At 30.3% G+C, this 16,001-nt stretch overlaps 3 protein-coding genes and 1 pseudogene across 3 annotated transcripts; all 4 read left to right on the top strand.

The window, feature by feature from the left end:
• The first annotated feature begins 833 nt into the window (after positions 1-833).
• LOC117919823 lies at positions 834-2,772 on the top strand (annotated as a pseudogene).
• On the top strand, positions 2,714-3,950 carry LOC117919822 (secoisolariciresinol dehydrogenase-like). Its single transcript, XM_034837085.1, has 2 exons — positions 2,714-2,839; positions 2,976-3,950. Exons 1-2 carry the CDS (start codon positions 2,811-2,813, stop codon positions 3,793-3,795), a joined length of 849 nt encoding a protein of 282 aa, XP_034692976.1. The 5' UTR covers positions 2,714-2,810; the 3' UTR covers positions 3,796-3,950.
• Positions 3,951-9,093: 5,143 nt separating this feature from the next.
• On the top strand, positions 9,094-10,331 carry LOC117919821 (secoisolariciresinol dehydrogenase-like). Its single transcript, XM_034837084.1, has 2 exons — positions 9,094-9,192; positions 9,325-10,331. The coding sequence occupies exons 1-2, from the start codon at positions 9,164-9,166 to the stop codon at positions 10,142-10,144; spliced, it is 849 nt and encodes a 282-aa protein (XP_034692975.1). The 5' UTR covers positions 9,094-9,163; the 3' UTR covers positions 10,145-10,331.
• A 4,140-nt stretch (positions 10,332-14,471) lies between these two features.
• LOC117920755 (40S ribosomal protein S17-like) lies at positions 14,472-15,208 on the top strand. The gene has a single exon (XM_034838368.1). The coding sequence runs from the start codon at positions 14,540-14,542 to the stop codon at positions 14,963-14,965; it is 426 nt and encodes a 141-aa protein (XP_034694259.1). The 5' UTR covers positions 14,472-14,539; the 3' UTR covers positions 14,966-15,208.
• The last annotated feature ends 793 nt before the right edge of the window (positions 15,209-16,001 follow it).

Genomic DNA, 16,001 nt, shown 5'->3' with positions numbered 1-16,001 from the left:
ATATTTTAACAAAAATATTGATAAAGTAAAAATTATTCAAAATTCATAAAAATATTTGGAGAAACGGTAAAAAATGATAAAATAAATAAAAATACACATGTTAGTCATTTTTTTTTAACTATAATTGATATAGGTATGGTCAAAGAGAAAAAATAACTAGAATATGTCAGTATTAATAACTTATTATTTATATAATCAAATTAATTTTAATTTATAAAATATTACAACTTAATTTTTTTTATAATATTTTAGTGTTTTTTAATAAATTATATTTTTAATATTTTAAAATAAAAACATTCAAAATTAAAATGATAAATAAAAAAATTTTTAAAGTGAAGTGATAGTAATTTTTTAAAATAAAATTAATGAGATAAATGATGATACATTTAACATTTAAATTATAATTTATTTACTTCAAATAAATTTAATAATGTAAAATAAATGATGATGTATATATAACTTTTTAATATTTAATTATCATATAAATAATATTTATTAAAAAATTATAATGATAGTTTTTATATATTTTTAATTAATTAAATAAAATTTAAAATAAAATAATTAAAATTTATTTATTTATTTTTTAATAATGAACTTTAACATATTTATTATTATCATATATTAACAAATGAGGTGTGATGGCAACCAAGCTTGAATCCAAGAATTTTTGGCCAAAAATCTTCTAAAACGGCCAGGGATATTTTAGGTATCTACAAGTACTTTTTATTTTTAAACGGCCAACCTGGAAGTTGACTGTGACTTACCATATCGAGAATTTTGTCCTATAAAGGCATAGACAACATTGAGCAGAGATAGCCCAGACATTTCCCTCTTCTTCATCACGTGGCAGAAATGAGTGCTGCCATTCCCCTCACCCAGAGGTAAGCCGATGATAGTTAGGCTTTTAATTTGCTTATGATCTTCATTTTTTTATTAACAGATTCAGGTACTCCTGCTACTTAATCTTCTAAAACAAATACATTTCATATTGATAATTTTGAGAATATCTTCTTATGTAATTAATTCATTTCACATGGAAATATGTAAAAGATGAAGTGTTTCCTTTGTTTGAATTGCAGGTTAGCAGGGAAAGTGGCACTAATAACTGGTGGAGCCAGTGGCATAGGCGCCTCCACTGCCAAGTTATTTGTGAAACATGGTGCCAAGGTCATAGTCGCAGATGTCCAAGACCAACTTGGGCGCTCCCTTTGTCAAGAAATTGGTCCCGCAGAAACCGTTTTCGATGTCCACTGCGATGTAATGTTACTCCGACATCCAAAACGCCGTCGACACTGCCATATCCAAATATGGGAAACTCGACATCATGTTCAGCAACGCCGGCATCCATGGCGAAATGGAGTCAAGAATCATACTCTCTGATAACACAAACTTTAAAAGGGTTTTCGATGTGAATGTGTATGGGGCTTCTTGGCCGCTAAGCATGCCGCTAGAGTTACGATTCCAGCTAAGACAGGATGTATTATATTTACGTCAAGTGTGGCTTCAGTTGTTTCGGAGGAGATCTCACATGCATACGTGGCATCGAAGCATGCTGTGGTGGGACTTGCCAACAACTTATGTGTGGAGTTGGGACAATATGGGATAAGAATGAATTGTGTATCTCCTTTCGGAGTGGCAACACCCATGTTACAGAAAGGAGTAGGAATAATGGAGAAGAGGAAGGTTGAAGAGTTAGTTTCCTCTGCGGCCAACCTAAAAGGTGTGGTGTTAGAGGCGGAAGACATCGCAGAGGCAGCCTTGTATCTGGGGAGCGATGACTCCAAGTACGTTAGCGGGATCAACTTGGTGGTGGATGGCGGTTACAGCATTACTAATCCCTCTTTTGGAATGGTACTTAAGTCTCACTTGTCATCAACCCGTCCATCCCGAAACTAAGGTCACTCCCATCTTAATTCTATGTCATATAACTTATTTAACTCATTTAGTAATCAGATCTTATTTAATAATTAAGTTAAGTTTGGTTTAAGTCTATATGACTAATGTCGCAACCAAATATGTGAATAACTCAATTGATCTATTTATTTAAAAATAAATTTAAAAGTGATTAAATAAGAGTTAAATAGTTTAAAATTATAATTAGTTTAATCAACACCGTTATTAAATATATCAATTCAAGTTAAATTCATATTATGCAATTGATATAAAACTACTTATTTAAATAAGTTATGCAAATCGATACAAATTTGATCTAAACATCGTCATACTCAACTCAAATCCACCAAAAATACATTAAAGTCAAGTTATATTGAGAAATCGTAATAAACTTTATCACCCCAAATATTAATAAAATACTTTTGTACCTAATTTTCCTTTTCCAACAAGTCACTTGGCTTCACTTCATATTTTATTAATAAATTTAATATATAATGCACAGTGACTAATTAATTAATTAATAATACAAATTCAATCATAAAATTACATATATGGATTAAATATATAATATTAAGCAAATTATGTAAATATAAGATTCTAAATAAGTTATACTATTGAAACGGTAGATGCTTTTTTGTCAACGAGGGCCACATGGCCACTAGTAATTTTTTTAAAAATTAACGTGACAAAATTTTACATCTTTTTTTAATGAATAAGATGCTTGGAATATATTCGTAAGACTAACGTGGCCCGACCGGCCCATTGTTAAGAAATTTAGCCGCCCCAGTCTTGGGCTTAGAACTTTTATTTTTAAATGACCAAGTTGGGAGTTGTGACGAGAATTTTGTCCTGTAAAGACAGAAAACATTGAGAAGAAATAGCCCCAGATCTTTCCTCTTCTTCATCACACAGCAGAAATGAATGCTGCCATTCCCCTCACCCAGAGGTAAGCCGATGATAGTTAGGCTTTTTGCTTGTGATCTTCATTTCTTTTATTAACAGATTCAGTACTCCAGACTACTTAAATATCTTTATGAGATGTTGTTTCTCATGTACTAATTAATGCTTCTTTTGTTTTGCAGGTTAGCAGGTAAGGTGGCACTAATAACTGGTGGAGCCAGTGGCATAGGCGCCTCCACTGCCAAGTTATTTGTGAAACATGGTGCCAAGGTTATAGTTGCAGATGTCCAAGACCAACTTGGGCGCTCAGTTTGCAAAGAAATTGGTCCAGAAGAAACCGTTTTCTATGACCACTGCGATGTAACATGTGACTCCGACGTCCAAAACGCCGTCGACACTGCCATATCCAAGTATGGGAAACTCGACATCATGTTCAGCAACGCCGGCATCCATGGCGAAATGGAGTCAAGAATCATACTCTCTGATAACACAAACTTTAAGCGGGTTTTCGATGTGAATGCGTATGGGGCTTTCTTGGCCGCTAAGCATGCCGCTAGAGTTATGATTCCAGCTAAGACAGGATGTATTATATTTACGTCAAGTGTGGCTTCAGTTGTTTCGGAGGAGATCTCACATGCATACGTGGCATCGAAGCATGCTGTGGTGGGACTTGCCAACAACTTATGTGTGGAGTTGGGACAATATGGGATAAGAGTTAATTGTGTATCTCCTTTCGGAGTGGCAACACCCATGTTACAGAAAGGAGTAGGAATAATGGAGAAGAGGAAGGTTGAAGAGTTAGTTTCCTCTGCGGCCAACCTAAAAGGTGTGGCGTTAGAGGCGGAAGACATCGCAGAGGCAGCCTTGTATCTGGGGAGCGATGACTCCAAGTACGTTAGCGGGATCAACTTGGTGGTGGATGGCGGTTACAGCATTACTAATCCCTCTATGGGAATGGTACTTAAGTCTCACTCGTCATCAACCCATCCATCCCAAAACTAAAATCAATCCCTTCTTAATTCTATTTCCTTATAAATTAACCTAGTTTTGTCAACGTTCTCATGTTCATATTTCATGTTGTAACCAACTCAGAATTCTGAAATTCACATTGCGAACCAGGTTTTATGGAAATTTTTGTAATAAAGTACCATTCATCAGTCCATGTCCCATATACCGGTATTAATAATTTATTATTTATCTAATCAAATTAAATTTAATATATAAAATATTACAACTTAATTAATTTTTTTTAATATTTTAGTATTTTAAAATAAATTTATATTTTAATATTTTAAAATAAAAACATTCAAAATTAAATAAAATTAAAATGATAAATAAAAAAATTTTAAAAATGAAGTGATAGTAATTTTTTAAAATAAGATTAATGAGATAAATGATGATACATTAAACATTTAAACTATAATTTATTTAATTCAAATACATCTAATAATGTAAAATAAATAATGATACATTTTTAATATTTAATTATCATATAAATGATATTAAAAAATATTTATTAAGAAAATTATAATGATAGTTTTTATATTTTATAAATTTATTAATTAATTAAATAAAATAATTAAAATTTATTTATTTATTTTCTAATAATGAACTTTATCATATTTATTATTATTATCATATATTAACAAATGAGGTCTAATGGCAACCACGGCAGCAACCTGTTTGGGTTCGAATGCTAGATTTTTTATACGGTAGTTTAAAAAATAATAATTCAAAAACTATCGTTGTGAAAAAAATAATTCCAAATTTATGGTAGTTTTTGCCAAGTAAGAAAGAGAACATTATTTCTTTTAAAATCGTCTCTTCGGAAAACGATTTATATACTAAATAAATAGTCTTTTGAATATACAATTTCTAAAATTACTTTTTTTTATAAGTTTACACACTAAAATCATCTTTTGAAGGGACGATTTCTTTTTTTTTGTTTAAATGTTGGGAGAAACTGTCTCTTCAAGAGACGATTTTCTCCTTAAAAAAAAAATTGTTTGGGATAAATCGTCTCTCAAGAGACAATTTCCTCCCCAAAAAAAAAAAAACATTTTTTCATTCCCTATAAATTTTTTTAATTAATAATATATTTTTTAATAATATAATTATATAAATATATATTATAAATTTAATTAATTTTATTTACTAAATTTAATATTAAAAAAGTATGATATTGATATATTTGTTTAATATTTAGATATTGATTTAAAATATTTTCTTCTTAATCTTCAAATTTTTCTTTAAATTAATTCATTAATTATAACTAATAATTAATTTACTTTGATATTGTTTTTTATTTATAAGATAATAATATTTATCTAATATTTTTTTCTTTTGCTTTGTAATTTAAAAAATTATTATCAATTTATGTGAAAAATGCGATTATAAAAGTAAATTTGTTATTAATTTATTAAATAATTATTTACAAAATAAATATTTGTTTTTCTTTAATTTTTAAATTAATTTTATTAGATAAATTTTAATTTAAAAATAGTACTATAAAGGAATAAAATATGAAAAATAAATTAATTTATTATTCATAAATTAATTTCAATAAAATTTTCAGTATTAAGAGATATAATTTTTTAAGTATTAATCATTTAAAAGAAATAATAATCATTTGTATATTAAATATTTTATTTATAAATTATAAATGATAAACACTAAAGTAATTTGAAAAAATAATAAAATATTTTTTAAAATAATTTAATACACTTAAAATTAGAAATGATTAACTATTTTTTATTAAGAAAAATTTGAGGAAATATTTTGTTATATAAATTTTTTTATCTGTTTTTAATTTTTAATGTTATAGGTTTCAAGAAAATCCATTAAATAAAAAAGAATAAATAAAAATTAAGAAAACATTTTTTCAAAAACTATATATCCAAATAAAAGCCTTCAAATTCAAATACACAACATCATAAATATAAACACCAAGTCAATCTTTAATCATCAAATGTTTTTAATATTAAAAAAATCTAAATCACTTATTATGATGATAAGAAAACCAATAATATTATTTATATAAATACTAAAAAACTAACAAATATCTCGACAATTAATAAAGTATCAACCATGATAAATAAATAAATAAATAAAAAATCAATTATTATCATGAATGCAAAAACCAATAACCTTGTTCATATGAACCATCATCGAATAAAAAAAAAAAAATCAATATCTAAGTATTAAACTTAATTTATATTTTTATAAATATTATTATTGATAAATATCTCAATAATTATAATTTTTTATATATTAAATTTAATAAATAAAATTAATTAATTTTAATATATATAATATAATTATATTAGTAAAAAATATATCATTAATTATTATTTTTTGGGAAAAAATCTTCTCTTGAAAAGACGGTTTCTCTCAAACAATTTAGTTTTTTTTTTTTTAAGAAAATCGTCTCTTTAAGAGACGACTTCTCCCGACCTTCTTTTTTTTTTTTTTTTTTGAAAATCGTCTATTTAATAGATGATTTCTTTCAATTTTTTTTCTTTTACAAATCGTATCTTCAAAAAATAATTTTTTATATGTAAATCGTTTTTCAAAGAGATGATTTAAAAAAAAATAAAATAACGTTCTCCCTCTTACTTAACAAAAATTACGATAGATTTGGAATTAATTTTTTCATAATGGTAATTTAGGAATTATATTTTTAAACTACCGTACTATTATAAAAAATCCTTCCATGCCCTTGGCACTTGGCAGCCACTTTAATTTAAAGGGGCTGGCAGCCTCTTCAAATTTGAAATCCGGTGGCACCATCCTGCCACTTTAAATTTGAAGCGTGGGCAGTATCCCGCCACTTTAAATTTGAAATTTGAAGCATGGGCAGAGTAGGTAGCGGCGGCCGATTTGAAATTTAAGTCACTGTCACCGTCAGAGGGGTGTGTATAATCGAAATAATTATTAGGATCTCTGAAAGGTGATCTCGTGCTTTGAAATATGGTGGGTTAAGTCATAAGTGTACGAAACTTTCACACTTCATATCAAGTTCTACCAAATTTTTTATAGGGTATTTTATTTTGAATGCGACATTTTGATAGGATAGCTTTCCCCACGAGATGATCCCATGCTTTAAAGTATTCTAGGTTTGGTGTATGTGATATTTTCCCAAAAATTCCACCCCAACTCTGCTCCAAAAAAATATAATAGAACCAAGTTGTTGCACTCCTTCATTCTAGCATGAAGCACATGCATCATTGTATTTTTATTTTATTTTTGACTTTTGAGAGTGAACGGAGTGTGTTCGCATTTAAAAGAAAAAAAGAAAAAGTAAAATCCAAGTTTAATATATTTATATAAAAATTACTATATTTTTTTTATAAAAGACATAATTTTTAATCGTTTAAGTATTATCTTTTAATCATATGAATACCGTAAAATGTCATTGTATTCAAAAGTTTCTTTTTATTTTATTTTATGAAATTTCATTACTTTTTATACATCTTTTGATTATCACATGTCAACTTGTAATTAATTATATGATTTGTTTTCCGTAAGTAACAAATGGTTAGATTTATCTTCTAACCAATAAAATATGAATTAATTCATTTCATTTTTGTTGAAACAAATAAATTTGTTATGGCTCTTTAAGGACTAATAAGAGATCTCTATAAATTTCTTCTATTAAATCAATAATTTTATTAGTTTATGACTTTTTTACTAATATTAAGCTAAAATGCAATGTTTTCATGATTAGAGTAATAGTTAAATTGAAAAAATTATTGATTCATAATTCATTAATTAGACCTGCAGTTGAACCATAATCAAATCGATAACGTTATAAATATATATATTTTATATATTATTAAGATTATAATAAAAAATAAAAAAAAATAAAAATAAATTATGTCTAATCTATCGAATTATAAACAAGAATAACAATTTTAATTATCATTCATCTCATCAACAATTATAAAAATAAAATAAGGAATTTGAAATTTATTTTGAAATAAAAATTTTATTTAAAATTATTTTAAAATGGGAACAATTTATTGATTGTTTTCAAAAGTTTATTTTAATTTTTAATGTTTTTAATGATTTTATTAATTTATTTAAACTCAAATTAGATATTTTAGAAATCAAAATAAATAAAATGGAAATAAACTAAACAAATATATAAAATCTAAATAAATGATTTAATTATTCAAATGAAATTTCAAATTTAAATGAATATTGAGATTCTAATTCAACAAATCAATATTGAATAAAATTATAAAATATTAAATATTAAAAAAATAATAATTGCAAGATTCCAAAGTTCAACTCAAAATGAGAGGTCAGATTTGGAATATGGTGGGTCATCATTAGCATGAGAGGTTGCGGCTCCGGTCGTAGCTCAAACGACGACAACGCGTGGTGTATTGGGTGGAGGGGGTTAAAAAAATGGTTTATATAAAAATCAAAATGGCGTTGTTTTGATGGAATAAATAATGAATAAAAATTGTGAATCGTTTGATTCAAGGGAAATTGGTCGATTCACCAATCCAATCGCCAATCCGATGCCAATTCAACCCGTAAGCAGTTCAAATGATTGAATCGATCCGAAATGGTAACTGGCTGACCATTGGACCAGTCGGTCTGATTCCTAAAACCATACTAAAAGGTTAATGTAAGTAAAAATGTAAAACAAGTTCAAATTACTCAAATGACTTTAAAATAAACTTCTTTATTATTCCCCATCTAACACCCATTTCTTTTTAAGTAATGTCAATTTTAAATTATACTTAAGTGTCAAATAATTCCTTCATTTAGAGCTTTCACTAAAATAATCTTCTAGAATTTTGTAAATAAATAAATAGAACTTTCATCAAGATATATATATATATATATATATATTAACCAGAAGCTCGGGTGCTCTGTTTGCAAAGAAATTGGCACCCAAAAACTATTTCCTTTGTCCATTATTCATTCACTAATTATCTAATCAAATATGGTAAACACAGAAATGTTACAAATTAACATTTTTCTAAAAGTTTTGTAATTAACTTCGAACACCTAGTTTGTCTTTTCCAGCAAGCCATTTGGCTTCATTTCATATTTTATTAATAAATTTAACATATCAGTGACTAATTAATAATATTTCTAGGATAAATTCTATATATATATATATGGATTAAGATACTTTCAATATAGCTGTAAGACTCACGTAGGCCACTGCGATTCTACAGAAATTTAGCCGCTCCAGTCCTGGGCTTCTAGAAGTACTTTTATTTTTAAATCACCGACTTGGAAGTTGTGACTTGTGAAGTCCATTATTGAGAATTTTGTCCTATAAAGGCATAGAAAAACATTGAGCAGAAAAAGTCCCCAGATCTTTCCTCTTCTCCATCACACAGCAGAAATGAGTGCTGCCATTCCCCTCACCCAGAGGTAAGCCGATGATAGTTAGGCTTTTTGCTTGTGATCTTCATTTTTTTATTAACAGATTCAGTACTCCAGACCACTTAAATATCTTTATGAGATGTTTCTCATGTACTAATCAATGCTTCTTTTGTTTTGCAGGTTAGCCGGTAAGGTGGCATTAATAACTGGTGGAGCCAGTGGCATAGGCGCCTCCACTGCCAAGTTATTTGTGAAACACGGGGCCAAGGTCATAGTCGCAGATGTCCAAGACCAACTTGGGCTCTCCGTTTGCAAAGAAATTGGTCCAGAAGAAACTGTTTTCTATGTCCACTGCGATGTAACATGCGACTCCGACGTCCAAAACGCCGTCGACACTGCCATATCCAAATATGGGAAGCTCGACATCATGTTCAGCAACGCCGGCATCTCAGGCGAAATGGAGTCAGGAATCTTACTCGTCGATAATACAAACTTTAAACGGGTTTTCGATGTGAATGTGTATGGGGCCTTCTTGGCCGCTAAGCATGCCGCTAGAGTTATGATTCCGGCTAAGACAGGATGTATTATATTTACTTCAAGTGCAGTTTCGGTTGTTTCAGTGGGCGCCACACATGCATATGTGGCATCGAAGCATGCTGTGGTGGGACTTGCCAACAACTTATGTGTGGAGTTGGGACAATATGGGATAAGAGTTAATTGCATATCTCCGTTCGGAGTGGCAACGCCTATATTAAGGAAAGGATTAGGAATAATGGAGAAGAGGAAGGTTGAAGAGTTGGTTTGCTCTGCGGCCAACCTAAAAGGTGTGGTGTTAGAGGCGGAAGACATCGCAGAGGCAGCCTTGTATCTGGGGAGCGATGACTCCAAGTACGTTAGCGGGATCAACTTGGTGGTGGATGGCGGTTACAGCAGTACAAATCCCTCTTTTGGAATGGTACTTAAGTCTCACTCGTCATCAACCCATCCATCCCAAAACTAAAGTCACTCCCATCTTAGTTCTATGTCCTAATAAACCTAGTTTTGTCAATGATGAAAAAAAAATGTTGTAAAATGCAAAGTTCTCATTTCATTTTTCATGTTGTAATCAACTCAGAATTCTGAAACTCAGTGTTGAACCAGGTTTTATGGAAGTTTTTTGTAATAAAATACCAGTCAGTCATGTCCCATTACGTTGTCTAAAAATTTGGAAAATAATCACTTTTGATAAGAAGAGTCATACCAGTGTTGGATGTTCAACCCATCTGGCTGGCTTCCACTCACCCTTTTAAATGTTTTTCCTTTTTCTTGACTGGTTCAAGTCTCGTATAAACCCGTAAGCAACATTGATTACTAAAAATTCCATGGACTCTACATTATATTTTGATTTTAGTCTCTTTCATATACCAAAATATCCATTTCAAGTTAACTAAAGTCATTGTCAGTCTCAAATGAGTGTATATAATCAAAATAATTATTAGGATCTTTGTAAGGTAATCTCGTGCTTTGAAATATGTTAGGTTAGGTGAATGAAACTTTCACAAATCATATGAAGTTTTGCTGACTTTTTTATTGGATATTCTATTTTGAATGTGACATGTGAATAAGATAACTTTTTTCCACAAGGTAATCTCATGCTTTGAATTATGCTAGGTTAGGTGTATGAAACTTGCAAATTTTCTTCATGGTTTTAGATTCCACACAACTTTCACACTTTCTATGCCTTTTTAGTGAAACTTTGAATTATGCTAGGTTAGGTGTATGAAACTTGCAAGTTTTGTCTTTCTTTTAACTTGCAAATTTTCTTCATGGTTTTAAATTCCATGCAACTTTCACACTTTCTATGCCTTTTTAGCGAAACTTCGGGCATCAACTAAATGTTTAACATTTTTTTTATGGGAGAATGGTTCACATATCCTTGTCTATCATGTCATAACTTGCAAGAGCCGACCATTATTAATAATTTCATAAATTTGTAGCATAAACAAGCCTCGACTACAATAATCTTTTTCCCCACAAATACATCATCCTTTGTGAGCATAATTTTAATAGACTTAAATGTGATCTTAACTCTTATTTTCCCAAGTAAAGAGACAGATACTAAATTCTAGTAAATATCTAACATATAAAGGATGATACTAAGAACAAACAATTCATTTGAAGTTAGCTTGAAAATTACTTTCCCTCTCCAAATCATTGGTGAGGGCCTTAAGTCCCTCATAAATACTTGTTTCTTGTCATTCTCTATAGTAGTGAAGGAAGCAAATGCGATAATCCTATTGTGCCTAGTAGTCCCAAAGTTCATTACTCAACACTTCACCCTAGCTAGTAATCATGTTCATTCTAGAGAGAATCATTGCAACTACCACATCAATCTTAGCTAAATCCATGTTAAATTTTAGTTCCTTATTTCTTTTCCTGCATTGTGTTGCATAGTGTGCAAGGTTTTCACATACAAAGCAATTTCCTCTTTTTTAAATTTAGGTTTTTGAGACTTGTTCATGGAATTTGGGTTAGATTTTTTTATTTTAGGTCAATTGTTATTATTGTTGTTCTTAATATTTTGGGCTTATCTTCTACTTGATTTGCCTTGGAAGTGAGTTCCTTGGCTTTAGCAACGACCTTTGTCTAAGTTTTTGTTTTATTCTTTTATCTTAAAATAAAATATCATATCGTCTAAACACATTGGTCCCTTTTGTGTTTCATACTACTTTTATCATGCATCTTTCATGGACTTAGGTAAGATATCAATGAGATACATAACACCAAAATATTTAAGTAGCTCAATATACTCATTCAGCTGTAGGCCATTAATTAAGGCAAGTATGTATGGATTTGAAATGATATGTTAGCTTAAGGGTTCTCCTAAACAAGTTTTGATATTGACAAAATAAGGTTAAGTGAACTAATGAATTAAAATCAAGTTAAGTTTGAAGTTTTAACAAGAAAATCAAAAGAAATGACAAGTTCACTTACGAATATTCAAGGAAGATAAAGATTTGGATACTTGAAGACTTATCAAGACTAGGATAATAATGTAAGATAAACACTTTGGGTGCACTTACAATTAAAATAACTTATGTGTATTCTCTCATACTTAGTTTTTACAAAAATGAGTTTAAACATTTATAAATTATTTGAAACTGAGTCAATCTTCAAAAACCTTAGGCAAAACTATTCCAAATCGATTTATAAAGGATTTAATATAAGTTGCCCAAGTGCTAAGGAGCTTTGAATTTAAATAAATAAAAAATGAGGGTTTTGGGCCCTTTTTTTGTTCAACCAATCTAGGATGCTCTTAAATAAGCTCAATCAATTGAGAATCGATTCAATCGATTGTCCTTTCCCAATTGAGGATCAATTCAGGCTCCAAATGACATTCTTTCTTGTTCAGAAAACTTGCTTTCCCAATTGAGTATCAATCGAGGGCCGATCGAAGCTTAGAAATGACCAATAGTCACTTGCAATGCATTTAATGTCCAACGACTACTCAACCAATCAAACTAAAGTTAAATCGATCAAGGTTTATTTTTGTTGTTTAAGGTGTTTGAAATTGGTTTTCTATAGATTGAAAGCTCCTATGCATTTATTTAAAAGAAAACACTTACATTAAATTTCTTACCTACTCATTTCTCTCTTTCAAAGCTCTCAACTTCAAGTGCATTGATTACTTCACTTGAAAATATCTTTTAATGAACTCATTTGTGTTCATCCTAGCTTTCTTTGTATCAAGTTATCATTAAGTTAGGTTGAGTATGCTTAATCATTCCTCATTTAAGAAATGTTGAGTGATTGAAGCTTCAAGTTGGCATTGAACTTGAAGAGACTTATATGCTTATTGCACTCATTGAATCCAAGTGTAGAACTTGAAGGCTTGTGTTAGAAGCCCTGGATTAGTGAAACTCTCACTCAAAAAGGAATATGAGGAAAGTAGACATAAGCGGGATTGGTCAAATCACTATAAAATGAATTTGTCTCTCTTTCCCTTTCTATTTACATTAATTGTGTTATTTGTTACTTTATTCAAATAGTTTTCAAAAAAGTTTTAATTACTCAATTCACCCCCCTTTGGTGATTTCGTTTAAGTTAATTAGTCTTACTTCACATGATACATCTTTATCTTCAATCTAATATATGATGATATATCTTTATCCTTAAACCATCTTAAAATTTCCTGTGATGTATTGTTAGGTTTTCACATCCTCTTAAGACATATTTTCCTATATATATATATATATATATATTACATAGGCAACACCAAATAGCTTGTTTGATAACATACTTCAAAACATGGGGAACTTGTTTGTTTCCTCTTTCCCATTCAACATAATATATAAAGGTTTCATACGGTTTTGACTGAATCAAACATGTCATAAGTTAACCACATCAAAGAACACATGTTCCTACCATCTCTTAAAATGAAACTCATTAAATAAGTCCATCTAACATGTGTCAAGTCTACCTATTGCTTGGGAAGCCTCCTTGTTCTCAAATCTCCTCTAAGATGATTGGAAAACAGTGGTTGAAATTATCGTCGAACTAAGGTAACCCTATTGAACAAAGGTCAAGAATAAAATGTAGAAAACCAAAATCTAAACAATATAATGAAACTACAAAGACAAAATACGAATAAGAAAGCTTATTAAGCTCGATTGACGTTTGTAACCACTGTCCTTAGTAACATTTTGATGCCCTTAGAGTAGATCTCACCTCCTCTTAAGATAATATCTGGGTGCAGTAGGGTCAACAACAATGACTTACTTCCGGTGCATGACAGTCTACCACTTGTTATGGAGCATTCCAACCACAAGTAGCAACACAATTAATCAAGAGTATTTGTCTATAAAAAATACAATTCATTTTTTAAATGAGGATTTCTTTATTTTCCAAAATATGATTATCCGATTTTTAGATGGGATTTTTCTCTATTTTTTTCGTAATTATGAAAGAGGGTTTTTTTTTCGTGGTAAAACAAAAGTTAAATTATGATTTTTCTAATATGAAAACTCCAACTCTTTAAGAAGCAACAGTTGATGCTTAAGAAATGGATTAGCAAAAAAACGACAACAATATATTTTTATTTTTATTTTTTTTATAATTTTTATTCTCATAATTTTTATAATTTTATAGTTTGGGCTTCAAAGCACAGTCTGCGTCCAGGCATATCAGCCCAATTCACTTATTAGTGGGCCTATTGAAGCCCAACTCACATAGCGAAATGGGCCAGCACACGGCCCATCATAAGATTGAGCCCTAGAAATTTTGTTGGGCCCCTCAGAACTCAAAACCTCCCACCACCACCTATAAGAGGGAAAGCGAAGCTGAGGAAACCCTAGCTAACGTAACCAGCCCACGTTCTCCTCTACTATTCTCTGGTCCATCTGTTTTGCTGTAAACCATGGGGCGCGTCCGTACCAAGACGGTGAAGAAATCCTCAAGGCAAGTGATTGAACGTTACTACTCACGTATGACTCTGGACTTCCATACAAATAAGAAGGTCCTTGAAGAAGTCGCCATCATTCCCTCCAAGCGTCTTCGCAACAAGATCGCTGGATTCTCCACTCATTTGATGAAGCGGATTCAAAAGGGTCCCGTCAGAGGCATCTCCCTTAAGCTCCAAGAAGAAGAGCGCGAGCGTCGCATGGACTTCGTGCCTGACGTCTCCGCCATCAACACTGATGAGATTCCTGTCGACAAGGAGACTCTTGATATGCTTGCTATGCTAGGGATGAATGATCTTCCGGGTGTGGTCAAGGCGGAGCCCGTTGTGGTTTCTTCTCAGCCTGCTTTTGGCCGGAGTATTCTAGATAGGAAGAGGTATTGATGGAGGCTAATCGTAACAATTTTGGGTTATTTATTATGGGTATTTTTAGTTTTTGTTTACGAAGGGGAATTGCATTTTGATTGGAATTTGTTATTTGAACAGTCTGTTGATCGGAATGTTCTATTTGAACGGTCTGTTCTATTGGAATGTTCTATTTATTATGGCTATCATTGACGTTTATTGTTACTTTTGGTTTGAGATTAGAATGTGGTTTGGAGGGACATGATGTGCCCCTTAGGGTTTTTTTTTTTCCTCTCTCCTTTTTCCTCCTTTTGGGTATATATTTTTATGATTAGTTTAAAACTGAAGTTTAAAGAGTTGCATGTCCGTGAATGTGGGGTTTTTCATAGATGTGATTTATAGTATAATCTTGATTTCTTTGTTGGAACAACTTTTGAGTTTAACTTAGATCTCCACAGTGGTACGGGAATTTAATGACGGTATTGTTAGTGTAATATTTTTCTGCACCACATCTTTTTCAATTTCTAATTTTCTTCTACTCGTTAATGGTTTCATCTTTTAATTTTATCATTTTATCAAATACCAATCTTATTCTAGTAGACTCATTTTATAGATTATTCTTAATATTATTTGAGAAAATGATACTTTAAAATTAAGATAATACTTTAATTTGAATTTTCATTTCTTTGAAAAACAATTAATTTTAAAATTTCATGACTAATAAAATATTATTTTTAAATTCATTTATTATATTTGTTATTATTCTTTATTTTAAATTAAACTTTACTCTTTTTTTTGTATAAATTATTTTTAATCGAATTATTTCCCCGATACACTACAAATAGTGTTGAAATAATAATTTTTTTTTTTTAACTGTGGATGTCTAGGCCAGTTCCCACGCATCTGAAGAAACCTCCAATGGCATGAAAAAATTCAAACCGGTGACCATTGGACTGAGCTACCCCTTAGGTTAAATAACATTATTAAATACCTTGATGAAAAATCTGTACCCTTCTTTTTCTATAAGGAACGATTTATCTAAATTACAATTTTTTCAATTTGCCAAAACATCAAC

This window comes from Vitis riparia, chromosome 8 (genome assembly GCF_004353265.1).
Source record: "Vitis riparia cultivar Riparia Gloire de Montpellier isolate 1030 chromosome 8, EGFV_Vit.rip_1.0, whole genome shotgun sequence".
NCBI classification, from domain to species: Eukaryota; Viridiplantae; Streptophyta; class Magnoliopsida; order Vitales; family Vitaceae; genus Vitis; species Vitis riparia.
Note: the sequence above shows the minus strand (reverse complement) of the source record. Positions and strands in the feature narration are given on the sequence as shown.